Below are 27,794 nucleotides of genomic sequence, written 5' to 3'. Positions count from 1 at the left end.
AAGTTATGCATTTATTGAAGTTTAATTTGGTTGCATTTCCTAGCTTATTTGGCTTATTACTTTAGTTACGACACAATTATTCTAATCAATTTCAGTCACAGCTTGCAACTGTTTTCAATATGAAAAGCATTGATAAACCCACTGGTCGCTCCCTTTCTAGTAAGCTCAAGAGCCAGATTTTTAAATAGCTGGTGGAGAACCGCATATTAAGAAAGCTCCAAATGAGTGCTATTTAAGGTTGGAGGTTTTTATAAATATATACAGTATGGGCTTTGACAATCGGCTGAGTACATCACCAATGGTTTAGAACGGCACTCTTACATTTAAATGTTTTTATTTAGGAGTTTATTTTGACCAAACTAGAGTAGATGAGGGGTAAGACCAAACCAGACTGCTAATATACAGTCTTTGACACATAAAATCACACACAGCTGTGTGCATATATTGGGTATGCTATAACAACCAAACAAGGCAAAAACATACAGTATATGGATTGTGTCGGCATGTTTAGGATTTCCTCTGCTCTGTACTACTATAGCAACTTTAGAAAACAAATAAGTCGCTGAGAGGCTGAGGCCGGGCCTGGTCACAATTGTGTGACACGCTATCAACCGGTTGTGGTTGGACCGTTGGAACAGCGCACTATATATTAATAAAAGATGCTTAATATGCAGTGTGTTGACGGTGACATACTGTAATGTGTCCAAATTCAGACACCGCAATGGTTTCTGTGAGGAACTTTGCATGCAAACATTTTCACATAGAAAATGCAGATCAATAAAGCTGTTAGATTAGGTGACAGGGCTGGTTGCACACCTTCCTATGGCTGTTTGTTTTTCTACTGTAAAACATCACTATTGGAATTACTATGAAACATAAGTCGTTTTAGTCATTGAAGGAGGAAATCAAATGTGCTTAGTTAAATTAAAGCCTACAGAATCCTACATAAAATCAAACCTAACCAAAGAGTATTTGACACTGAAAGGATGTTGAGACTTGTTACTTCCTGTCCTGTTATTAGTCTGCTTACCAGCCACTTCCACGATGTCTCCAGGAACGATGTCTCGGGCCCTGACTCTCTGGACGCTCTTCTTGTCCTGTCGGTACACCTTGCCCATCTCTGGCTCGTACTCTTTCAGAGCCTCGATGGCGTTCTCTGCATTACGCTCCTGAAGGACACAAACACAGAAAGGTTCTTTGAATGGTCACTGTGGAAGCTAGGACTGTTGATGGAAAAAGCCCTTCCAGCAAGGTTGCGTTCATGTGAAGACGGAGACAGCAGGGAGGTTTTTAAAGTATATCAGGTCTTGCTGGGATGGGCATTGCTCTACTTGGGATATGTTCAGTAGTGATTTAAAAGCAGGGGATGGTCAAGACTCCACAAGCAGTACAGAAAAATAACATACACCAACATTACTCACGCATTGACTACTTTTTGGTATCGGCAACACTGCTTTCAAAGATAGCAGATTGTACATATCATACTGTGGTAATATCTGACCATGCTGCTGTATCACTAACATATGCTGATAAAAGGATGTCCAACACGCCTCCTAAATGGCGATTGCAGGCAGGATGGCTACAAGACCCTTTATTTGTAGAATTTCTGGGTAAACAAATTGACTTTTATTTTGAAATAAATACATCTGAAACATCCGCTTGTATAAGATGGGAAGCTTTCAAAGCCTACATTAGGGGCCAAATTATTGGATATTGTAGCTCAAAAGTCAAACAATCTAGAAAAGACATAAGGCAGCTGGAGAGACAGATCAGTGAATTGGAAAGGACTATATATCAGAATAGAGTAGCAAATAAAGATGAACATGATAAATTACTTCTTTTAAGGGCACAATATAATGGAAAGTCAGCAGTAAAAGCGGCAGCAAAAATAAGTAAACTAAAACAGAATTTCTACGAGCATGGAGATAAATCAGGAAAACTACTTGCTTGGCAAATTAAAAAAAGGCAAGAGGAACGGGCTATTGTTACAATTGAAACACCATCTGGAAATATTATAGATCCAATTAAGATAAATGAAGCTTTCAGAGACTACTATAATAATCTATATAGTCCAGATATTTCTCCTAATGATGAGCTACGAACACAATTTTTAGAAGACCTTGAATTGCCTCAGATCTCAGAGGAAGATCAGCTGAATCTTGAAGAGGGGATTACTGTAGAAGAGATAGCATTAGCTATTGATGCAATGACATCAGGAAAAGCGTCAGGTCCGGATGGTCTACCAATAGATATTTATAAGAAATTTAAAGACAAATTGATAAGTCCTTTTTTAGACATGGCAGTAGAGGCATTTGAATTCGGCCTTCTTCCAGCATCAATGAGAGGAGCACTAATCACACTGTTACCAAAACCAGGAAAAAGTAACACAAAATGTGAAAACATGCGCCCAATAAGTCTTCTTAATTCAGATACTAAAATAATATGTAAAGTGTTGGCACGGAGATTGGAAGCAGTATTACCTAATTTAATAGGAGAGGACCAAAATGGTTTTATACAACGCAGACAAGGATTTCACAACGTAAGAAGGCTTCTCAACATCCTTCATAACCAGCGGAATGCGCAAGACACTGCAATCTTGTCACTGGATGCAGAGAAGGCCTTCGACCGTGTAACGTGGCCCTACCTCTTTGATCTTTTGGCTAAATTTGGCTTTGGGGAGAAATTTTGCAAATGGGTTAAAATTCTCTGTAATGACCTAGTAGCTGAGGTACTTACGAACAATACAGTGTCGAAACCTTTCAATATATCTAGGGGATGTCAACAGGGATCGCCTCTCTCTCCTCTCCTCTTTGTAATTTCTATAGAACCCTTAGCCATTGCAGTTAGAAAACATATGGACATTGCTGGAGTTAAAGTTGGTCAGGTAGAACACAAAATTGCTTTGTTTGCCGATGATGTTCTCTTTTTTCTCAAAAATCTTAGTCATTCTATACCGGCTCTTTTAGTGCTTATAGGAACATTTGGGAAGATATCAGGATATAAAGTAAATCACTCAAAAAGTATGTTAATGCTTCTAGACGATAACGATAGGGTACAATTCCAGAACAACCCTATCATTTTTCATTTAACCGATAGCTTTACATATCTGGGAATACGAATTGTACCAAAACTAGAGAACATAGTTTCTGTAAATTATGAACCACTATTGGAAAATATTTCTAATTCTATTGATCGATGGACATTACTACCCATATCCTTAATCGGTCGTATAAATGTTCTGAAAATGAATATTTTACCCAAATTACTGTACTTATTTCAGAATATTCCTTTGTCACCCCCAAAGCATCTTTTCATGAGACTTACTAAGTTATTCACTAACTTTATTTGGAACAACAGGCGTCCCAGGCTCCGCCTTTCACTCTTGTACTTGCCTTATGATAGAGGGGGGCTCCAGTGCCCTAATGTGCAATGGTATTATTGGGCGGCTCAGCTCAGAACCATAATGTTTTATTTTTCTACAGAAGGTCCCCCATCATGGGTTAATATGGAATCAGCTGAAGTCACACATGGTCTGACCCTAAAAGGGTATATATACTCAGCCAATCTCAAACACCATCGGAAAAAATGTTCAAACCCAATTGTTCTTAATATGATCAATGTATGGTATGTGGTGAAGAAATATTTTGGTATTCCTCATAATTTGTCTAGTTATAGCCCCATTTGGGGTAATACAGACTTCAAACCAGGAAGATTGGATGCAGGTTTTAAAAGCTGGGCAGATAAAGGGATAAGGTCTATTAAAGATTTATATTCTTCAAGCAAACTAATGTCTTTTGAGGAACTAGTTAATACATTTAATATACCTAAAAATCATTTCTTTAAATATTTACAAATAAGAAACTTTATTTTTGTAGCTCAAAAGAACTCTTTAGACATGCCAGTACTAAACAGCTTAGAGACAGTAATGGGAAAAGACTGCTATGCAAGAGGTTTAATTTCACATCTATACAGAACTATAACATCAGGATCACAAGAATCGTCAATTAATAAATTAGAAGCCTGGAAGAAAGACCTAAAAGAAGATCTGAGTATGGATGATTGGTCAGAGGCATGTAAGGAAGCTCAGACACAAACAATAAGTGTAAGATTGAAATTATTGCAATATAAATGGTTGATGCGGACTTACATAACTCCAGCTATTCTACACAAGTACAACGGAAATATTCCTGATACCTGTACAAAATGCAGCAAACTTAAAGGTGATTTTTATCATTGCATATGGGAGTGTGAAAAAATAATGTTTTTCTGGAAAGGGGTGAGGGATATGATCAATAAAATGACAAGTATCAATCTAACATTATCAGCAAAAACATTTATTCTGCACTTATACCCTCTTGAAATGCCTTTGAGAAGAAGGGAATATGCTTTCCTTGACATGTGTCTGTTGCAAGCAAAGCGTTTAATAGCTTTATCTTGGAAAAAAATCCAAGCACCGCATGTAAATGACTGGCTGAAAGAAATGGCGACTAACATGGTCATGGAAAAAATAACTTATATAGTGAAAGGTAAACGCAATAAATTTGAGGAGATATGGTTACCATTCCTATCCTTTCTGGAAGAGGGTGGAGGTAATGGGATGCCAAATATAAGTAATACTGATACCGACTGAGAAGCTTTTTATTTTTATTTTTGTTCTTTCTGTTATATTGTTGTAATTTTAATTTGGTGTATGTTTGGATTGTATTTTTATACTGTGCTGTACTATCCTTCAATTTCTGTGTTCCATGTGTAATTATATGAATGTTAAAATCCAATAAAAAATATTTGGGAAAAAAAAAAAAAAAAAAAAAAAAAAAAAAAAAAAAAAAAAAAAAAAAAAAAAACATACACCAACAAGTAACCTTTGTCAGATTTTCCCCATTTATCTGAACAATTAAATGTTAGAATCCAAACATGACCCCACGAGCAGAGAAATGACACACACAGAAGCTAAACACAAGCACAGAGGCACACGCAACCATCATCAAAAACTATTGGCTGCCCTGGCTTGATTTTGATAAAACCCAAACTAGGTCAACCAGAAACAACAGACCAAATATAAACAAGATAAACCCTGTGTTGTACCACGTGGAGCCTGAGTCTCAGAAAAGAAACAGAGAATACTAAGCACCTAAACTACTATCAGAGGTGTTTCTATTCATCTGCCTACTGTCACTGACATAAACATGATGAAAATGTTCTGGTGTAAACATTTTACACAGTGCTGTTTTTTAAGTGGGATGTTTCCATAGGCTACAATAAAAATCAGGAACAATAAACATTTCCTTTGTAATCCCTTTTTTTTTTAATCAAAAAACTATAATTGATTAGTTTTTGATAGAAACGTAGTAGAAGACAGCCGCTGTGTTCTGTAGGCTAGGATATATGCGCGCCAACTCGTTTCATTCATTCTTTCAAATATGATTAACTGGCTGAAATCAGGGAAACTGTCAAGTGGAACGTCTCATGACAAAGTTGTTAGTCATGAAGGAGGAGAGGGACCAAGAGAGAGTGAGGATTTGGAGGCAACAGAGACGGAGAGAATGGGAATGAGTCCGAGAGAAGAAAATGAGCGGGAGTCAGGAAATGATGCGCCGGAGGAAACCGAAGAGGAGGGAAGGAGATGGCAAAAAAGAGGTGATGAGGGTGAACACCAGACGGGCAAAAAAATAAGGAAATATGATGAAAATTATCTGGGCCTGGGCTTCACTTGGATCGGCGATACAGATTTCCCAAAGCCTCAGTGCGTGGTGTGCAGTGAGGTTCTAGCAAACAGCTGTCTGAAGCCTTCTTATCTCTGTCGTCACCTGCACACGAAACATGGCAATATAAATCAAAAGCCCCTTAAATTTTTAAAGTTGGAGGAGTTGCAGAAAAGCCAAAAACAAATGCAGTTTCATTCATGCGTTGGGTCTACGAAAGACGCATTACGGGCTTCATATCTGCTCAGTTACAGAGTAGGGAGAAAGGGGCTGCTGCACACAATTGCCGAAGACATGACGTGTTTGCCAGCGGCCAAAGAGATGGTGGAGTGTATGATTGGAGAGAAAGAGGCAAAAAAGTTGGACATGATTCCTGTGTCCAATAACACTGTGTCGCCGCATTGATGCTACGTCTGAAGACATCCTGGCTACACTAGTCAGCCGTGTGAAGAAAAGTGAGTTTTACTCTCTGCAAGTAGACGAGTCTACAGATGTTGCAAATCTGGCCAATCTTCTTGTGAATGTCCGTTACCTTTTTGAAGGAACGGTACAAGAAGATTTTTTGTTCTGTCGGCCCCTTGCTACCAGAACAACAGGAAAGGAAATCTTCAATTTAATTGATGTTTTTATGAGGACCAATGGGATCGACTGGGAGCGCTGTGTGGGAATTTGCACAGACGGGGCAAAATCAATGACGGGGAAACACACGGGACTTATAGCTCATATTAGGAGAGTCTGTCCACCCAACAGCTGCACCGCAGTGTTCACAGAGAGGCCCTCGCAGCCAAAAACATGCCAGCTGATCTACTTGCAGTGCTGAACGACGCAGTCAAACTGGTGAACTTCATCAAAGCTCGCCCGCTAAATTCAAGAATATTCACACTGTTACGTAATGAGATGGGCAGCGAACACAAATCACTGCTGCTGCACACAGAGATGCGTTGGCTGTCCCGCGGCAAAGTGCTGACAATGCTCTTCGAACTCCAGCCCGAACTGCAGCCGTTTTTTGAGGAGAATCCGTTTCATTTGGCCTCCAGTCTGCATGACAAAGATTTTCTGAAGAGGCTCGCCTATCTAGCGGACATCTTCTCAGCTCTGAATGAACTCAATCTAAGTCTGCAGGGAGTCAGTGTAACTGTGTTCAACACACAAGACAGGATTGAGGCCATGATAAAGAAGCTACGGTTCTGGGCGAGTTGTGTGAGTGGGAACACACACCTGTGTTTCCCTACGCTTCAAGAGTTCTTGGGGGAAAATGACGTGGACCTGGGTGAGCATGTGAAAAGTCTCATAATTGAACACCTCAACCAACTCGTCAACTATGGACACATCTCGCGCTTGGATTCGCAATCCATTTGAAGTTTCCCTGCCCATCCCAAAGCTGTCATTTCACGAGCAGGAGCAGCTGATCGAGCTGTCATCTGATGGAGCGCTGCAGTTACAGTTCAAACGAAAGCCACTTGTGGAGTTTTGGACCGAGTCACTGACATCATACACAGTCCTGGCAAAGCAAGCCTTGAGTTTTGAGGCCCTTCGCCACAACTTATCTCTGCGAGGCTGGTTTCTCTGCTATGGCAGCAGTTAAAACTAAACATCGGCAAAGACTGGATGCTGTTGAGAAGGATTTGAGGCTTAAACTGTCTTCCATTGTGCCAAACTTCGGAGAGCTTTGTGCCAAGATGCAAGCCCACCCGTCGCATTAATATGGGTAAGCATTTGTCGGTATTGATATTATTGCTACAAATATGGGCCTACTGGGAATACTCATCATCATCATCCTCCCCATATCCCACCCCACCTCCCTCTCTCGCTGCAGGCTGAGTGACTTTTGCGCTGCGCTTGAAAAGTTCCAGATGGATCCTCTTTATCCTCTTTTAATTTAGGCCTATTTTATGTTCCTGAGCCTATGCTCTTTGTTACTTATGTTGTGGATCGTGTGTAATTTTGTTGTAGCACTTGAAAAGTTTCAGATTGATCCTCGTTTTTATTTATTTGATCTGTTTCTGAGCCCATGCTCTTTAATGTTGTGGATCGTTTGTAACTTCATTGCAATTTAATTCAATGTACTGTCGTTGTCATCTCCATAACTGTTGTGTTATGATGATGTTGATGTTAGCTGCACGGTCATTTCATATTGCTGCAATTTTTCTTTGTTGCATTATATTCAAACTTTGTTGATGTTGTTATTGTCATGCGTGTTCTGGTTATTTGCGCCTGATTAAACATGAGTCTTTATATGGCGATAAAACAAAGCTTTATTTCAAAGGGTTTTTTTTTGTTGCGTTTTTTTGGGGGGTGCGTCAACCCGGTTGGGACGTAGAAGGGGGTGCTCCGCAAACAAAGTTTGGGAAGTGCTAGTGTAAACCAACACTGAACATTGAGAAACGATAATGAATAGAGATGCTGCAACAAAAGATATAATATCCCAAATTGGGATCAATAAAGTACTTCTTTTCTATTCTATTCCAGAGTGGAGCAATGATGATGTATTTTTGAAGGCCAACCCATCAATTAGATTTTTCCATTAGATTTCGGCTATTGTTAAGCTATAAACAAACTACATCCGTTCACATGTCTGAGTATCACCACCGCTAAGTCAAGAATTGAAAATCTCAGACCTTAGTTAAGGCTTCCAATCATAAAAACCTCAAAGGAAACATTGACTTTGAGAAGCAGGAACAGGAAATGATAAAATGCTAACTCATTTCCAGGTTCAATAGAGGATTCATTCCATGATTGTTGTATAACAGCGTACTTGTGTTAGGTTTGTATAACCTGTCATCTGAATGGTGCACTGCAGATAAATGGTAAATGAACTGCATTAATATAGCACTTTTTCAGTCTACTACTGATAACATACCAGGAAATGGCTAAATGCATCCTTCTGCAACAGTTACACTTTTCCGTCCCCTGGAGGGAAACAGAAATATGAAGGGAAGAAATTCTATAGAACATAAGACAACATAGCTAAGGAGTTACAGGATTGGTTACTGATTGGCTTTGGGTATTCTCTCGCAACTACTCCCTGAAGAAAGTTGAACTAGCCTTTAACTAAAGTCGCTGAGCTACGATATGGTTTGTATAAGAATACAAAAAAAGTATTAATTGCCTAGTTTTTAAATCACTCGCTTTAACAATAATGGAGAAATGTCAAGAGTTCTGTTGACAGTTCAGTCATCTCATCAACATGAGAAACAGGCTGCACTCTGTGGGCATGGGAGTGGATCCCAGTGTTGGTGACAGACTGCTACACTCCTCTCACTTACCACATACAACCTTGTAGTTACTCTAAACACACATACAGTGCAGGAGCCAAAATGCTGAGGTAGCCTGTGTTTTTAGTAATATTATCTTCATTATTTGTTAACACGACACACACACACTTTCAATTGGTTGTTTCCGGTGTGCTTAATGGTATTCAGGGCACCAGGTGGAGCTTTCGTAGTAGGACGATGGGGGTGAGCTTAGCTCGGATACCTTTTGTTTACCGTGTGATTCTGTTTCTTTATTGTTCTTACAATATTTAATATCCTTAAAACGTTAACTTCAGTACAGATATTATTATTTATAGTTCAGCCTCTGAGCGGCCCTATTCAATGGGAATATAGCCTCCACATACAGGGTTCATTCCAAGAGTCTGCTGCATATATTTTGTAAGCCATTTAGTGCACCAGTTGCTACTGTCTTGCTTTATTGTAGAGCATTGATTCATGCAGCTATAGGCTATTTTATATTACATTAACAGTGTCAACAATTAAACACATATAAAGGAAATTAGAGATTACATTTAAACCATTCATAATGACATTTGGATGAGTCTTTAATATAATTAAATTGGCCAAATAGGGTGCCATGATAACAATACGCAAAACCTGCACACTGTTTACCTGCCAAACTCCCACAATAGCATTGGCGATGAGGATGAGGAGGATGACAAAGGGTTCAACAAAGGCTGTGATCGTCCCCTCCCCTTCTTCAAACCAAGCCAGGGTCTGCAGCACAAAAAACAAGACAGAGAAAAGGTTTGTGTTTAATGTGGCACTGTGTTATTAACACTCATATTATGTGTGTTTTATAGCAGAATAGGTATAGGTATAGCAGAATGCACAGTCCATTCAAAATCCATATATTTCTGAGTGTGTGTTTGAGTGTGGTTTTGCACACAGTTCTGTTTACTTACAAAAGAAATGCACGCAGCAAGAAGCAGGATTCGAACCAACAGGTCCTCAAACTGTTCCAGGACCAGCTCCCACAGTGACTTCCCTGCATGACGACACCAAGGAACACAATGAGCAGCAGAAGAATAAAAAGAAGGGATGGATGGATGGATGGATGGATGGATAGATGGATGGATGGATGGATAGATAGATAGATAGATAGATAGATGGATAGATAGATAGATAGATATCTTACCCTCTTCGGCTGGCAATTCTGTGAGTAAAGAAAGAGTTAAAGGGAGATGGAGAAAAAGAAAAATGACGTCATTAACAGCACTGGTACTTTAATTATTAAATTACATTGTAGAGCAGTGATCAATCATTTTTAATTCCCCTACAGTAGCTCTGTTTTTCATTTGCAGCAGTGACACATTGATATTTCCATTAGTACCATTTGTTCCCCATTTCTCCCTGTTCTTCTTCAGCTGCTCACAGCTCAGACCTGTAGACTCATTGACAGTGAAGAAGCCCAAAACCTCCTCCACCGTCTTAGTATGAGCATTATCCATCACTGAGGAGAGGAGACAGAACACATACTCAATAGAAATAAGCAATAATCTTACATCACATGTAAATAAAATATCATATTCTGTCTTCAAATCGCTTTTTCTTACTAACGTGGAGGCCATTATAAAACTGATTGAAAAGTTTGTAGTGTATTATGTAACCATCCTCATTTATAACCACCATTTAAGTTAGGTAATATGGCTGACAAGGTTAGGGTTAGGGTTAGACAAAAGTGTTCTTGCTGTATTTAACATGTTTAGGTTTGACTTTTTCCATGACGTTGTGAAAATGCAATGTTTTCCTCTGACTAATGTTCTTATCAGTTCTTTGTATTTGTCATGTAATGTGATTTTCAATAAGAAATGAAGTATTTCAGTGGATCCACACTGGAATACACTCTTCTTGGTTGTGTACAGAGCACACAGTGTTACAGCATCTGCTGACTGGGGAATCAAATGTTCTGTTAGCCAGGCAACCACACACACTGGAGCCTGCAGAGACACACAGGCCCAGGAGACAAGGAGCTACATCTTTTTTTAGAATGTGCTTCTGTAAATGGCCTCAGACTTTTTTATGTACCTCCAAACACATTTAGTATTTTTCTTGTTTTTGTTATTTTTGATACAACATTGCCTATTGACCCATCAGAAATACTGCCCGACAAGAATTTGTGTCCTTTATAAACAGGTTCGATCCATTTAAGATCATCCAATACACCCAGTATGCTAGTTTTCACCCACTGTAATAATAAATAAATAAAAGTGCCTGTTATTCCCATGACCTGTCCCTACCAACCACCGTGACAATGTTTAAATGGCCCTGTGTAAGCAACATTTTAATATGCCTGTACGAGCTTCATAATGGATCGTCAATGTCGAATACATCATAAGACCCTATTTCCATTGACTGATAAAGGCCCTTAGACAGGTTGTTAGAGGTGGGCCCGTGTCTAAGATAAAACCCCGGAGTAACGCTGTTCCCTATGCACAACACCGAGCGACCGCCCTGCATTATAGACAGGAGCCAACATGATGCTAAAATGTTAACAGTAATAATGAGGACAGGGTCAATTGCTAAACGTCAACCATAAAACATAAACGATTAATTCACCGGTACACACTTTGTGCGGTACACGCTTTTATGCTGTTATTAGGACTAGCCTCGCCTTAACGCTGGGTATTATGGACGACATAACGGTAGAGAGACATGTTGAGTTAGCCGTTGATATAGCTGCATAACAAGCTGGTTATACACTGACACTGTAGGCCGTATTTTAAATGACAGGCAAAACAACAAAACAGGCTAAAGCCTCTGAGCCACAAGCTAGCAGATAGCTGGTGTTTGCAGGTGAAGCTAGCTAACGTACGCAGCTACTTTAGCGCTGCTCCGCCGTTAATCCTCGGAGACTAACAGGTTGCTTACCGGAGTGACGTCTGTCCACCGTCCCAGCACTTTCAGTATGGCACGATATATCTCAGCACCATGCGCATTGAACTAAATTCCCCACAGCAACGGAAAAACAATCTACTTTGAAATTCGTTTTTACCACAGACTGTCGAGATTTACGTTAGTTATACTGTGACAGCTGCTCATATTTCCATATAAACAGCCTACGATTCCCGAGCGGTAAAAATGTTGTTTTTAAAAGAAAATAAGGCTTTTGTAAGGCGAATAATTGTCTAAGTGTGGTCCAAGACTATGCCATACAGACTGCGTGGTATTATCAACCTCCGTCCCGGCTGCGCTCTCTGTCTATGGGTCACTAATACCAGAGACCGAGCATCTTTGCTAATACTCCTACAGGCTAGCTTTACAGCAGCCAATCAAGTCAAGATGACAGCCACATAAAACCACTTCCGGTCTAAACCTTCAAAATAAACATTTCTGCCACATGTCGTGATGTGATCTAAATTTACATGTCATGACATTAAATGTATTTTGAAAAAAACCTTAAGTATTCCACGACCACGGGGAAACTGACAGCTGTATTTCTTCCCTCATCGACCAATTTTGGGCATTCATTTAAAATAAAAGTCGACAGACTTCTCGTGTTTCGCAGCTAAGTTTGTCTATCTTGACGCTTTATTCTGCCGCGTAATTAACGTGATTAAACTGTATATGCGTCGAAGAAAACCAATCAGAGCTCAGAATAAACCAATGGGAGGCCAGCGATTTAGACTGACGTTACACATTAACGAATCACGCTGTAGATTCCTCCTAAATCCAGCCCACGCCCTCGCCCCGTCCTCAGTCGCAGCGATCTCTGGCAATCAGCGGGCGGTGCGCCTGGTGTCGCTCAACTGATGGATATGGGTTCCAATCAGCTGTGAGCTCTGTGTGATTGACGAAACTGCTGTCCAATCAAAAAGCAATACATTTGGGCTATGAGGTTTACGCTTTAAGAAGGTAGGCCTTCTTTTCCTCCTTGTGTATTTCTAAAACAGAACCTGCTAAGTTTGTTCAGCTAAAGCACAATTTATATTTTCTACAATAACATTTATTATTACAGTATAGTGCTTTCTCAGAAAAAATATAACTTTAACTGCATTTTGTAACAAACCCCTGTGAAGTACAATGAGAATAAATAATAGTTGTTTCCCCAATTGTAAAGAGAAACCTAAATATTAGAAGAAATCATGGCCATGTGTTTATAATCAACATTATTTTACGTTTTAATCCTCATATTCACATCTTTACTATCTCACTGACCACTACATAGGCTATCACAGACCTTTCATAAAGGCTTAACCCTTTCCATCTCTTGGCAGCGCTGTAGAACACCGTCTCATGAACAGTGTTGAGCTGGGTCAGTTACTGAGGCAAATTGTTTGAATGTGTAACTTTCACTTCATTACTTTATTCCCACAGTGTCTCTCCTTCCATCTTATAACACAACAAAGAAGAAATCAGTAGTTTGGAAGAGTTGTTTTTTTAATAAAAAATGTTAGTATACATGTAGTGTGTAGAAAACTACAAAGAACAAATGCAAGAAAAAGCCAAAAAACTGGATGCTGTGTCATCTTCTGTGTCCATGCTGGGAGATTGACCTCTCCTCTGCTGCCCTTCCTCAGGTTACTCACTTACTATATTTTCCCCTTTCCATTGTTGTTTCCTTATGTACGTTTCTAGGGGCTTAGGATGGAAGGTAAATCGCTCTGAGACACTTTTGTGACTTGTGCTGATATATATTAACTTGGCTTTGGTTTTAATCTGAATTCTTTTCTTGTTCTTACAATGTCTTCTTCACAAAGGATAGTCCCTCCATAAGCTGAAAGATAAAAAAAAAAGCACAATCATTACTAACAAATGAACACAGATCCTATCGATATGAACACGCACTAGTTCAAATGCAGACCAAAATTAACCATAGTTATGAGTTATAAATAATTAAGAAGAATATGAATTGTATACAGATGGATACAGAGGTCATATACTTAACCTTAGTAAAAGTATCATAGAATGATATATACCTCATATCAAGTGATATTCCTGACAGATTGTGTTGCAACTCAGTCATGTATCTTAACTCGTGAATAAGGTAATTAATACACTTTTAAAAAGAATACATTAAAATTTTCGGGAGAGCCTCAGACACCGGATTCAATGATGTTGATATCAGGAAAACCCTAGTCATACCACAATGTCATTTTTTAAATGTTAGGAAGATAGAACATCTGGATTTCCTAATCAGTTGAATTATTATGGAAAGCAGACCAGTAGTCTGCTTGATTGCGGATGTTGACATGTTGAGTATACTGTAGGAGTCAATACAGAGTAAGCGTTGTGTTGTACTTTCCAAACACTGTGTGTGTTACCTCAGGTTGTACTTGGGGTCGGTGTGTGTTTGCAGCAGCAGCAGCTCTCTGATCTCCTCAGGAGGGTTCAGACCATGAAGCTTTGCTCGCTCCCATCTCTGCAGCCGGCTGATCCCTGGAGAAGAAAGAGAGGTTTGATAAATGATTCAGTGTTTTGTGTGATGAAAAGTGACCACTCAAACTTCAAGAACAGAAGATTAAATTAGCAATACTGATGTGTGCGTCTCAACGACAGTGGAGGGCATTATTAGTGCAGTGAAGACTAAATGCAGAAAGTGAAGGTCATTGAACAGCCACTTTGTTTGGCATCCTTTTTGTATGATTTGCTAAATATTGATTAGTACAGCTTAAATTAAAACTGTTTCATGATTGCTACATGAAAATGTGGTAAAACCAGTCACAACTTCAAACTATAATATTGTTTTATTATTTGAATAAACAAGTTTATATTTTCTCATGAGATTACAGAAATACGTTTTAGTCAGTACGTTTTGATACATTAGTACAGGCTTATATCCAGTAGCAACGACATTTTTGCTCTTATTTAAGATTATATAATACATCTATATAATGTTACAGGTTAAAAGAGGAAGGAGTGTTTTTGTGAATCTGTAGAGCTGTCTTTTCATTGTTTTCATGAAGAACGCAGACAGAGTTGTCCAGGGATTAGGGTCCAAATCAGTTTCAAATGATAGAAAAAAAACAACCCCCCCCCCTCAAAATAAAGGCCCAGGTAGAGCAGGACAGGAAAGACTTGAAAAGTGCGGCTGCTTCTGTGGTTCTGTTGAAGGTATTGCTCAGTTTCACCTTAGAACAGTGGGATCGACACAATGTGATATTATAAACTCTAAATCTTACACTTTTACTAACTGTATATTGATTTTAAAATGTTCATTTGGCAAGTATCATATTACCTGCCTCAGCTTCACTTTTCAAAAGGTCAAGAGAAGCTCCACATGGGGGATATCTACATGACTACCTGGTGGTGATTGTGATGTGTGACATGTTCAAACCATTTGTTTTATTGAACTTGTACAAGGCTGTCTATTTTCTTTTTTGTTAGAGCTAGGCAAGCTGTTTCCCTCTGCCTCCATCTTTGAGCTAAGTTAGGCTAACATCATCCTGGACCTGTCTGTACTTGATGCACAAAGAAAAAACAAATATCTGATAAAAGTCATTTGAGTAAGAAAGCAAACACAGTTATGTTCTAACTCTAAAGTCATATTTTTCTTAGGGCATTTTGTGAAACATGACCATCAGTCTTCATTTTATTAAGCACGAGGCGCTTGTTATAATAAAACTGGGCCTGATTGTATGACCTTTTTCATGAAAACCCTTGGTGAAGCACTTTATTTTAAATATACTTGACTACTCAGGGACACCCTGTACACAGATTCAAACCAGTTACAGATATTTGAGTTGACGCTACATTATCAGTGTGTTACCTATGCAGGGCCCAAACCTCCAGTCCAGGTCAAAGTTTCTGAGCGTCCGCAGCTCCTTCTCCTGAGGCGTTTCAGCTCCAGCCTCTGCTCCAACGACAGAATCAGAGAGGGATTATGTGGCAGACAGTATGTTTAATCTCACATTCAAGAATCAGATCAATCTAACACTGCTCTGAAATGGGTAATTATTCAATATAAACAAACTCGAAAATCAAAATTGAATCTTCTTTACAAGATTACTGCTTTATTTATTATAAACTAGACATCAAGTTTTCCATTTTTATAAAGGCTTCTGTCAGATTGTGAATTTTACCGGGGACATATACGGTATGCAGGTATCAGTGGATAGATACCTAAAAACTAAAAGTAACAACAATTAATATTATATATATCAAAACGTGAATATGTTTTTCACAGTCTTTCTGTTTCACTGAGGGGAGAATACACACACACACACACACACACACACACACACACACACACACACACACACACACACACACACACACACACACACACACACACACACACACAGTTTTGACCTTGCTGTGTCGGAGGAGGTGAAGGGGGTCTCTTCGCTTTTCTGGCCCCTCTCTTAGCTTTCTTCACCACCTTGAATGAATCGGTTATCAGCCCGTGCTTGGCGGTCATGGTGACTGATCTGAAACACACGTGTTTGGATGGATTTTGAGCTGATTATTTCCTTTATTATGAAGTGCATCAGTTCTTCTATTGACCTTAGGAAAGTGTTCTTCTAAATTGTAATCAGTAGCCTGTTCACAGCTGCAAAGATTACCTCTTTAAACAAGTGATTTAATATTAGCTGCAATAAAAAATGAATTTACCCATATCACCCCTCCATGCATGGACACTACCCTGCTCACATCTGTGTTAAACAAACATATTTCTGAGCTGGTCACAGATGTTAATCCTTTTGATTTTAATGTACAAAGCAGCCTCTAGTTGCAATTCAAAGTATCCAAAAATGAAAAACATTAAGCGCATTAAGAAATAGTGCAGCAGGAACACGTTATAAAATGGCATTTAAAATCATTAAAAAGCAAAGAGAGTAAAATATACATAAAACAAAAGCTAATGTATAAAATACATGAATACAAGTTACAGTGTGAGATTGAAGAGTTCAATGAAAAGCAGCGGCAAAAAGAAATGTTTCCAGCCTGGATGTAAAAGTAGTAAGAGTTGCAGAGGACCTGCAGGGTTCTGGGAGTTTGTTCCAGATATTTGGAGCATAATAACTGAACGCTGCTTCTCCATGTTTAGTTCTAATTCTGGGGACAGAAAGCTGCCCCGTCCCAGATGACCTGAGAGTTCTGGATGGTTCATAATGTAGCAGGAGATAACAAATGTATTTTGGGCCTAAACCATTCAATGCTTTATAAACCAGCTGCAGAACTATGAAATCAGTTCTCTGACAGACAGGAAGCCAGTGTAAAGACTTCAGAACTGGACTGATGTGATCCACTCTCTCAGTGTAAAGACTTCAGAACTGGACTGATGTGATCCACTCTCTCAGTGTAAAGACTTCAGAACTGGACTGATATGATCCACTCTCTCAGTGTAAAGACTTCAGAACTGGACTGATGTGATCCACTCTCTCAGTGTAAAGACTTCAGAACTGGGCTGATGTGGTCCACTCTCTCAGTGTAAAGACTTCAGAACTGGAGTGATGTGGTCCACTCTCTCAGTGTAAAGACTTCAGAACTGGAGTGATGTGATCCACTCTCTCAGTGTAAAGACCTCAGAACTGGACTGATATGATCCACTCTCTCAGTGTAAAGACTTCAGAACTGGACTGATGTGATCCACTCTCTCAGTGTAAAGACTTCAGAACTGGGCTGATGTGGTCCACTCTCTCAGTGTAAAGACTTCAGAACTGGAGTGATGTGGTCCACTCTCTCAGTGTAAAGACTTCAGAACTGGAGTGATGTGATCCACTCTCTCAGTGTAAAGACTTCAGAACTGGACTGATGTGATCCACTCTCTCAGTGTAAAGACTTCAGAACTGGACTGATGTGATCCACTCTCTCAGTGTAAAGACTTCAGAACTGGACTGATGTGGTCCACTCTCTCAGTGTAAAGACTTCAGAACTGGACTGTTGTGATCCACTCTCTCAGTGTAAAGACTTCAGAACTGGAGTGATGTGGTCCACTCTCTCAGTGTAAAGACTTCAGAACTGGAGTGATGTGATCCACTCTCTCAGTGTAAAGACTTCAGAACTGGACTGATGTGATCCACTCTCTCAGTGTAAAGACCTCAGAACTGGACTGATGTGATCCACTCTCTCAGTGTAAAGACTTCAGAACTGGACTGATGTGATCCACTCTCTCAGTGTAAAGACTTCAGAACTGGAGTGATGTGATCCACTCTCTCAGTGTAAAGACTTCAGAACTGGAGTGATGTGATCCACTCTCTCAGTGTAAAGACTTCAGAACTGGACTGATGTGATCCACTCTCTCAGTGTAAAGACTTCAGAACTGGACTGATGTGATCCACTCTCTCAGTGTAAAGACCTCAGGACTGGACTGATGTGATCCACTCTCTCAGTGTAAAGACCTCAGGACTGGACTGATGTGATCCACTCTCTCAGTGTAAAGACCTCAGAACTGGAGTGATGTGATCCACTCTCTCAGTGTAAAGACTTCAGAACTGGACTGATGTGATCCACTCTCTCAGTGTAAAGACTTCAGAACTGGACTGATGTGATCCACTCTCTCAGTGTAAAGACCTCAGGACTGGACTGATGTGATCCACTCTCTCAGTGTAAAGACTTCAGAACTGGACTGATGTGATCCACTCTCTCAGTGTAAAGACCTCAGAACTGGAGTGATGTGATCCACTCTCAGTGTAAAGACCTCAGAACTGGAGTGATGTGATCCACTCTCTCAGTGTAAAGACCTCAGGACTGGACTGATGTGATCCACTCTCAGTGTAAAGACCTCAGAACTGGAGTGATGTGATCCACACAGTGTTAGTGAGGACTCGAGCCGCAGCGTTCTGAATCAGCTGTAGCTTTCTAATGGATTTCTTAGTGAGACCTGTAAAGACGCCATTACAATAGTCCGTGACTTTACTTAGATTTCTGGCTTTATCTGTTGTTCTGAACATTGCTGATCTTGTACTTTAGTAAAAGTAGAAGTACTCAGGTCTTTACTTGAGTAAAAGTAGAAATACCAGAGTGTAGGAATACTCTGTTAAAGTCCTGCTTTCAAAATGTTCCTCAAGTAAAAGTAGAAAAGTATTCATTCTTCATGTCCTTGTTGCTTTGGAAAGACGGTAAAATGCAGTTAGAACCACTTCACACTCCTCTTCCAACAATGTTATTCAATTACATTGTAATGGAGTTATCCTATTCAACACAGATAGAAGCGTCCCAGTATGCTAATGTTACTTATGGACAGGGCAAGCTGCAGTAAAAGATCTCACACGTCATCATTCGCTATAATAACGTTGTATAACCGTGCTGTTTCTGCACGCACAGCTTTATCAGTCTGCTGAACTTACCTTAACATTTAGAGAATAAAAGCTCCGAAAGATTAAATGTGTGCTATCATCCACTATGCACAGAAGGGACAGACCAAAACAATGACGACGTTTTCTTCTTCTGTCTCTACCAGTGTGCAGTACCGGGCCCCTTCACTGCCGCCTGCCGTTATCTTTTCAGTACTACCGTTAAGCAGCAGGTTACTAACGTAGGCTGCACCCAGAATCAGAAAGCCTGTCCCGCAGCGGGGGAAATGTACACTGTTGCAGCAAGGGGACAGTAGAGACAAAGGCAAAAACTTAGCAGAGTTAGCAGAGAGGCAAGCACATGTTAATAAAGAAAAGAAAATAAGTATACATCCATGGGACAAACATGTAACAGCATTATAAAAAGTAGGCAAAGTGAACATAAAGTAAGGACGAAGCAGCCAGGGACAACATTACTTGTGTGTGAAAATAAAAAAATTATGTTGCACAGTTATCTCTTCAACAACTGTGTAATAGTGGAGTGGCAGCCAGTAATACCCACGAAATGTAGTATATACTGGCAAATATAAGTAGAACAAGCAGTACTAGTAGAGGTATAGTGAAGTATAAGTCCCTCTCATTTCTAAGGAACCATATATCTTTGACTTCACACTCGATGTGTTGCTTAGGACCCAAGAGAGGGCAATGTTGCCTTCAAGTAATTTACATAAATTTAGAGAACCACAGCTGCTTCTCCAGAGGTGGGATGTAAACTTAGTACATTTACTCATGTACTGTACTGAAGTACAATTTTGAGATACTTGTACTTTTACCTGATTATTTGTTGCTACTTTGTACTTGTACTTCTCTACAATTCAGAGGTGAATGGTGTCCTTTTACTCCACTACATTTATTTAATCCCTTTAGTTTCTTTACAGATCTGGATTAATGATGGTAAATATAATCAGCCCTTAAATCAGACTGTAGTTCACCTGGAGTAAATTCAGCAGCTACCCTGCAGTATACAAAGCCATTCAAACTAGCTGCACCTTTACCAGCTCTGAGAACACTTTAATGATCAATCATTATAAAACATATCAGAGATATTATTCTGAAATGGACCAATCACACAATGACTACTTTTACTGTCACTGCTTTAAGTACATTTAGATGAGAGTACTTTCTACTTTCACTGGAGGAACATTTTGAATGCAGGACTTTTACTGTGACAGAGTATTCCTACACTCTGGTACTTCTACTTTACTCAAGTACAAGATCTGAGTACTTCTACTTTTACACAAGTACAAGATCTGAGTACTTCTACTTTCACTTAAGATCTGAGTACTTCTCCCAGCTCTCCGCTTCTCTATACTCTGTGTCTTCCAGAGTCCCAAACTGAGCCTGTCAGACGGTGTAAAGGGGAAAACATCAGACCTTATGATCTCCCAGAAATATGTGTCATGAACACAGGTCAGGTCTTGAAACGTTAAGACTTTGCTCTCATTAAAATCTGATTTTATTGTTTTAAAATCACATAACAACTTAATTCTTCACTTCTCAAAAGACGCAGATGTTTAAGATATATGTGGAATGTTAAGAAAGTTATAGCATCAGTGTATAAAACTCCCCCGTTAGTTGGACTATTCCATGTGACCCCTAGCCAGAATTACAAGTGGTCTCAACCATGTGGTGCAATTTCGCAACGTGCACTTGCTGTTCAGTGGAAGCAAGCACACTGATGGCGATCGGACTGTCACTATTGTGTTATAACCGCATAACTGTGTTATAGTGTTGGCAGAGTCGGTGTTGTGGACATGCGTGTGCGTGCATGGAAAATAGACCACACACACACACACACACACACACACACACACACACACACACACACACACACACACACACACACACACACACACACACACACACACACACATTCACACATTCACACACATGTACACACAAACCCACACGAAAGAACACACCCTGTATAACACGCTAAACCTATATCAATGTTCAGTTCATCACTCTGCGATAAAGTCTGTTAAAGTTGGAACTGCCTGTGGACAGCCGTTCTTCCTCACAAGTCGTTGGACCCTTCTTACAGAGGATAGGAAATCAAGCTGCAGCACAACCAAAACTTTGCACGCACCGTGTCCTCCACAATCAGCCTTATTTTTTTCCTTAATGGACCTTATCATGATTAGGGTTAATGCAGTGTGCATTTACATACTTTACAGCAAAAATATCTATAAGCAGGGTTCGAAATAACGACACGCCCGCAAGCCCGGGTCTAGTAACTTTCTTACCGGGCTAGTAACTCTATGCACTTGCCTGCCCGTGTGTCTGGCAATTTTACAGCCCCTTTGCACGGAGCGTCTATTACAAGCATTACGGCCGTCATCGCGAACCTATTTTTGCTATTGTAAACCTCTCTTGCACAACATAAGATTGGTCTTATTTCGCACACGCTGCATTCGTGTCTTATTAATTTGTTTATTCAAATGTTTTTGTCCCTTCTGATAACCCGTAGGGTTCATGCTGTGTGTTGCCCACGATAACATGTAATAAAGTTAGCGTTCAATCTTATAGGTAAGCCACGTCATTTTACGGTGAACATAATCTTGGTTTTAGAAGTTAAGGTCACACAGGAGTATATTTGTAATGAGTTTGCCTGAATGCTAATCGTGTACACTGTTAAATGTTGGGTGATTTGTATAACTAGCACTTTTAAATCATTTGTAAAACATAAAAAATGGATGGAGATGTCAATGAGGAGATGTTAGATCTAGCAGTGACATACGGTGAGGTTCGTGGCTGGCGAGGCAGACACTTCCACTTTCAGTCAGATTTACGAGTAGGCCTATCTTAATCACTATAAAATCTGCCATTTTGACGAACAAGGTCATAAACGTCAAAGACATAACGTAGCCTCATAACGTAGCTCAGATCAACGGCAGAACAAGCATAACCCCGACTGGTGCGCTCTCGCACGTCCCCCTCATTGAGGCAGAGCTAGCTACTGTGTTTGCCTCCCTTCTGCGTTTTCACTGCAGTTGATCTAGTAATGGCCCTATTCACTTTTGATTTTATTTAAGGTTTGTCTTAGGGATTTCGCAGATTATTATACAAAAAAACTCCAAACTCCATACACCCACCATAATAATAATAATAGGCCTATAGAAAAAAAAATGACTATAACAAGTCAACAAGTTTAGTAGTCCAAGGGCTTGGCCCTATACCACATTTAGCTCTGCCTCCTCTGCCTCCCCTGACTGCAAGTCTGTGAGTAATAGTAGTAATATAATCAGAACTAGCATTAAATGTACTGTATAAAGAATGAATAAATACATGTTCACAATCAATCTTATAGATGCTGTGCAAGAGAGGTTGACAATAACAAAGCAAAATCATGCTCCGTCAGTGGTGTGGTCTCACGCCTAACCAACCACCTGAAAAGAAAAAGAAAATGGATTTAAAGGAAGTGAATAAGGCATACGATGCCACTAAAAGGAAACGAAGTGTAGTGCCTGCATGGAAAGCAGAATTTCCTTGGTTGATTGTGGACGAAAGTGAAACTTTATTCTGCCTGCCATGTCAAACTGTATACGGCCCCCATGCTGAAACCCAACAACAGAGGGATATCTTCAGAAAGCGAAGTCAAGGTTCCTTTGTCAAAGGGTGTCAAAACCTGAAGCATGACACTTTAGTCTGTCACCAACGATCTGACGGCCACAAGGAAGCCCAGGAGAAGTATGAGGCCAGGAATAAGAAGAAAGGTGAGAGCATAGCCGAGAAGACCATTGAGACTTTGAATACTAAAGTATTTCAGAAGCTCAAGATACTCTTCATAAATGCCCACGCCCTTGCCATGCACTGCAGACCAGTTTCTGATTTCAAATGGATGTGTGAAATGGATGAGAAGAAGGGCCTGGATCTCGGCAGCACCTACAGAAATGAAAAGAGCTGTAAGGAGTTTTTGGTTGCTATAGCCGAAATCACCCGTCTAGCAATTGAAGACAAGGTAAAGAGTGCTAAGTTTATCACAATAATGTCCGACGGATCAACAGATGTCTCTGCCACTGAACAAGAGATTGTTTACTTGCACTTTGCAGTGGATGGCAAGACTCACTGCAATTTCCTTGGACTTGTACAGTGTGACAAACCAGATGCCAATGGCATCTATGATGCTATAATGCAAGCTGTAAAGCTCCCGGGGATCCCAAAGGAAGAAATGATGAAGAAGATTGTGGGATTTGCTGGCGATGGGGCGGCTGTCAACACCGGGAAAAAGGCTGGGGTGATCGCTCTCATGCGGGAAAGAATCAGTGGAGACATACTGATGGTGCAGTGCATGGCCCATAGGGTGGAATTGGCCTTCAAAGAAGCCATGAAACAAGCCTCTTTGTTCATCAAAGTCTATGTCCTCCTGGATGCTCTGTACAAGCTTTACAGGATCCCTAAACAGGCCGCTGGTTTGAAGGCAGCTTTCAGTACCACCAACATCTCCAAGATCTGGCCTGTCCGAGTTGGAGGAACGCGCTGGGTTAGCCATACCCACACAGCACTGCAAAACATGTTGCGTGGTTACCGTGCAATTGTTCTTCATCTCAGTCAAGTAAGACATTTGATAATAATAACATGTTATTAACAGCCCGATGAATTTTCTGTTGTATGAATGATATCATCTGATATCCACTGTGGCAACATATTGAAATACATTTTTGTAAATTGAAATTAAAAAAAATATTAAATGAATTGCAGGTTGCCACCACCAGGACAGCTAGTGGTATGCAAGCAAAGGCAAAAGGTCTCCTGAAAACGCTGCGCTCCAAAGATGCCATGAGTTTTGCCCACTTCCTAAGTGACATTCTGGCCGTTCTCTCCAAACTGTCGAAGACGCTGCAGCAGAGAGAAGTTTGTACCTATCATGTACATGAAGCACTGAAGGCCACAATGACCAGCATCAACAAATTCAAGGACCGGTAATATAGATACATTGCTCATTAAATCATGAAGTCATTTCCTGCTCTAATTAGTTGTTTAACCACTTGCTTATTTACGTAAATGCTCTTTGCTATTGCTGGTTCTTTTGTAAATCACAACTGTTTTATGCCTTTATTTTTGGTGGTGATGGTTTTGGTGCTGGTTTCACTATTTCAGGGCAGGACCTGAGCAGCGGAAACTCCAGCAGGGAGACTGTAACTCCTTTGAAGGTCAGACCCTAACAGGGGTAGACTACTCTTCAGGCCAGATTGAGAAGGTCGTTGAGGCATTGGTTGGTTCACTAGCCCGGAGATTCAGTGACATGGGAGGTGAAGTCCTCAAAGCTACAAAAATAGCGGACATGCAGTCATGGCCTCAGGAGCATGAAGATGATTTTGGGGATGACTTCATTGGAGTGATTATCGACCACTACAGGGAGCACTTCGACAATGTTGGAGTAGATGTAAGTGCAATCGAAGCAGAGTGGACCTCCCTCAAACAAGCATTGTACGAAAACCAGGGGAACAAGATTCACTCCATGTCCTGGCCATCTGTGTTTGAGCTTTACAAGAGCACGTTTCCAAATATCCTGCATGTAATTGATCTGGTCTTATCACTCCCTGCCGCCACCTCTGAGTGTGAGAGAGGATTCTCTCAAATGAAGATTACCAAGTCCCAGTACAGGAATAGACTGAAGGCTACCACCATGACAATGCTCATGACAATTCAGCTGCACTCAGAACCTACAAAGGATTTTGATCCATCATCTGCCATTCACCAGTGGAATCAAAACCACAATCGCAGACCCAACTTCATGGAGGGAAGAAAGAAAGGCAGAATGGCAGCTTTGGAGGGAGCCAAACAAGTGCAGGAAGAGATTGATGCAGTTGACGGAGTGGATGGTGCTCAAATGGTTGCTGAAGCTGCTGGGGGTGCAGTAGTTGAAGCTGAAACCAAGGAGATAAACTCTGTTGACTCAGACTGGTTTACAGACATGGAGGATAATGTAGATTCTGACGATGGTGAGATGGAAGATAGAGGTCTTGTTGGTGAGGATGAGGAATGATTGTGGTAGTCTGTTGTAGACCAATTACTACTGCTATTACAGCAAGTATTACGGTTTGTATTACCATTTTGCCTAAATGAACTGATGTTGATCGTTTGATCCACTGCTAATATTGTTCATGTCCCTTGTTCTCAGTCTGTTGTTCTACTTTAATAAATTATTGTTTGTAATCTGCTGTGTTTTTTCTTTGAAGAAAATGTAAAGCGCTGTCACTTATCCCAGCCTAAAGTATACTGATAATACAATCATGCCAAAAATAGCTGAAAACACAAATACAAAATAACAATAATGTCCAATTTGATCTTTTCTGAGCTGAAAGTCCGCCAAATCGCTTTTTTTATTATTATTATTATGAAAATTGTGGTGTATGATGTGAAAACGTGATGCGCGTGCCTACGACATACATTGATTTGCTTGGTCTAGTAACTTTACACCAGGGCTAGTAACTTTTGAAAGTTACTAGCCCTGTGGTCTAGCTCCTATTTTGGCCGAATTTCATACACTGCTATAAGAAAACAATGATTTCTTTCAAATATTTTTTAGTAACAACAGTGTTTTCGGGGAGGTGAATATAATATAACACTTATTTTACCTGCCCCTTAAAAAAGTAACAAAAAATGAAAAAAGTTGCTTACAATTACTTACACCCGGGTGCAAATAGCATTGTTGACCACAGAAACTTGGGTTTTAAATAGCATCAGCCTTATTTGAAACATGAAATAAAAAGTACAATAAAAAGCAATATTCTGTCAATCAAAGTTGCTTACAATTACTTACAGAAACATTACAACAGAACACAATAAAAAATGATCTTCATACTGTCTGATAAATCCTTTGGCAAAGACCATTGTGCCTCAAACATATTGACTATTGACACCGGGTTTATATAGCATTGTTGACCATAGGTGTAAATAGCATTGTTTACTTTAGACAACCAGGTCCAAATAGCATTTTTGACTATAGACTGCATATACTGTAGCATTAGCCTTATTTTTTACCTTAAGATAAACCTTATCATGTTTAGGTTTAATGCAGTGTGCATTTACATACTTTACAGCAAAATATCTATAAGTAAACAATGATTTCCTTCAAATATCTTGCAAATAGCATACATTTCCTCATACCTCCAAATGTATATGTATTTACCTGCAAACAAAGGAATTATGGAATAAAAGATTACATGTTGAAGTGATTTAAAGTATGTGTCCGTGGCAGTTAATTATATGCAAGCGCCTGGGGGAGATAAAGAAATGGTTAGAGTCACTGAAGCATCAAGACACATTGGTTTTTGTGTACTTAATAGCAAAGTTCCTTTGTCATGTTACAATGTCTGTAATAGAACTGGGGAGCATTGTCTTTGATCTTCTCTTAGAAGTGTGATGTTTGCCAACTCTGAGAGCTGTGTGGTTCACGCTACATAGCAGTTATGTATACTTGTATATTGATTGTTCTTTCTCCATGATAATCTGTTGAGAGTGAAGCTCCACTCTTCACCACTTCCACCCATCAGACAGAGAGAAGAAGACAAGTACTTTACTTTAATTTGGTTTCCCATTACCACAAAGTGGTTCGGGGACGTGATAAGTGTACTGGCATAATCTTTTTATTGCTTCCACCATATGGATGGATGTACTCTTTACAATAACATTAAGGTGATGGTGATGGAAGTTAACATAATGATGAGGACTTTGATGATGGTGACAGGAAGGTAGAGGACAACAGCAGCTCCTTTCTTTCTCTTTCTTTTTTCGTGAATGTCATAATCAATACAAATCCTTTTGACCAGTTCTGCATCCGTATTTCTTGGTTTTCCCCTCCATGTCTTCCTTATCCCTCCATCCAGATAGATCACTTAGTGTATGATCTAATTTAAGGTGCGTGTGTGTGTGTGTGTGTGTGTGTGTGTGTGTGTGTGTGTGTGTGTGTGTGTGTGTGTGTGTGTGTGTGTGTGTGTGTGCATGTGTGTGTGCCTGATGTTTACTGCTGGAGAGAAATACCTCTTTTTTGTAACAAAATATAAAAAAAAACGTTATTATGATTGTGTTTTTACATGGCAGTTTGTTTTAATATGAGCTCTCGATCTTTAAGCAACTACAGTAAAAATCAAAGATAGAATTAATCTTTGTTGTTATGTGCTACCTTCATTGACAAAGGGTTCCTGAATACATATGGGTCCAAGCATAAAGCCCTGGTGAGCTTCACTGTATCTCCAATCTCAAGCTCTGGTCCCTTGGTCCCCTCATCTTCATTACCTACATGCTGCCCCTCAGTCACATTATACGCCACCATGGCCTAAATTTCCACTGTTATGCCGAAGATGACCCTACACCTCCAACAAACCTGCTACACCCTCACACCAAGCATCACGGTTAGAAATTCCTGGTACCACATTAAATTCCTCAAACTAAACAGCCACCAGGGAATAGTAAACCCGCTTTCCATCCAACTCTATGATCTGTTTTTTCTTATTGGAAAAAGAAATAGTATCTTTCTACTATTCTTCATCCTGGTTCTCATCTCATCCAATGGCAGTCCATTATCGGCTGCTGTTTAATGGAGCTATTCAGAGGGTCGAGGCTTGGACTGAAAA

The 27,794-nt window shown here is 39.9% G+C and overlaps 2 protein-coding genes across 2 annotated transcripts in view; both read right to left on the bottom strand.

Moving 5' to 3' along the window:
• si:dkey-28b4.8 (sarcoplasmic/endoplasmic reticulum calcium ATPase 2) overlaps positions 1 to 12,228 on the bottom strand; it is a 31,958-nt gene extending 19,730 nt beyond the window's left edge. Inside the window, 6 exon segments of the mRNA XM_063883365.1 lie at positions 1,031 to 1,169; positions 9,590 to 9,694; positions 9,883 to 9,965; positions 10,116 to 10,133; positions 10,311 to 10,430; positions 11,849 to 12,228. Of these exon segments, the coding sequence (XP_063739435.1) occupies positions 1,031 to 1,169; positions 9,590 to 9,694; positions 9,883 to 9,965; positions 10,116 to 10,133; positions 10,311 to 10,428 (463 nt within the window). The 5' untranslated portion in view covers positions 10,429 to 10,430; positions 11,849 to 12,228.
• A 1,108-nt stretch (positions 12,229 to 13,336) lies between these two features.
• On the bottom strand, positions 13,337 to 19,345 carry pold4 (DNA polymerase delta 4, accessory subunit). The gene is made up of 5 exons (XM_063883073.1): positions 19,210 to 19,345; positions 16,229 to 16,347; positions 15,687 to 15,770; positions 14,242 to 14,356; positions 13,337 to 13,694 (listed from the first exon to the last, which is right to left on the bottom strand). The coding sequence occupies exons 1-5, from the start codon at positions 19,215 to 19,217 to the stop codon at positions 13,670 to 13,672; spliced, it is 351 nt and encodes a 116-aa protein (XP_063739143.1). The 5' UTR covers positions 19,218 to 19,345; the 3' UTR covers positions 13,337 to 13,669.
• Between the last annotated feature and the right edge of the window lie 8,449 nt (positions 19,346 to 27,794).

The sequence above is a fragment of the Eleginops maclovinus genome, chromosome 5, assembly GCF_036324505.1.
Source record: "Eleginops maclovinus isolate JMC-PN-2008 ecotype Puerto Natales chromosome 5, JC_Emac_rtc_rv5, whole genome shotgun sequence".
NCBI classification, from domain to species: domain Eukaryota; kingdom Metazoa; phylum Chordata; class Actinopteri; order Perciformes; family Eleginopidae; genus Eleginops; species Eleginops maclovinus.
Note: the sequence above shows the minus strand (reverse complement) of the source record. Positions and strands in the feature narration are given on the sequence as shown.

Excerpts from the sequence above, each read along its gene's own strand:
- pold4 (XM_063883073.1), bottom strand. Across the intron at positions 14,357-15,686 it reads GAGGTTTGGGCCCTGCATAG|GGATCAGCCGGCTGCAGAGA; the intron begins GTAACACACTGA and ends TTTCTTCTCCAG. Across the intron at positions 13,695-14,241 it reads GACCCCAAGTACAACCTGAG|CTTATGGAGGGACTATCCTT; the intron begins GTAACACACACA and ends TTTATCTTTCAG.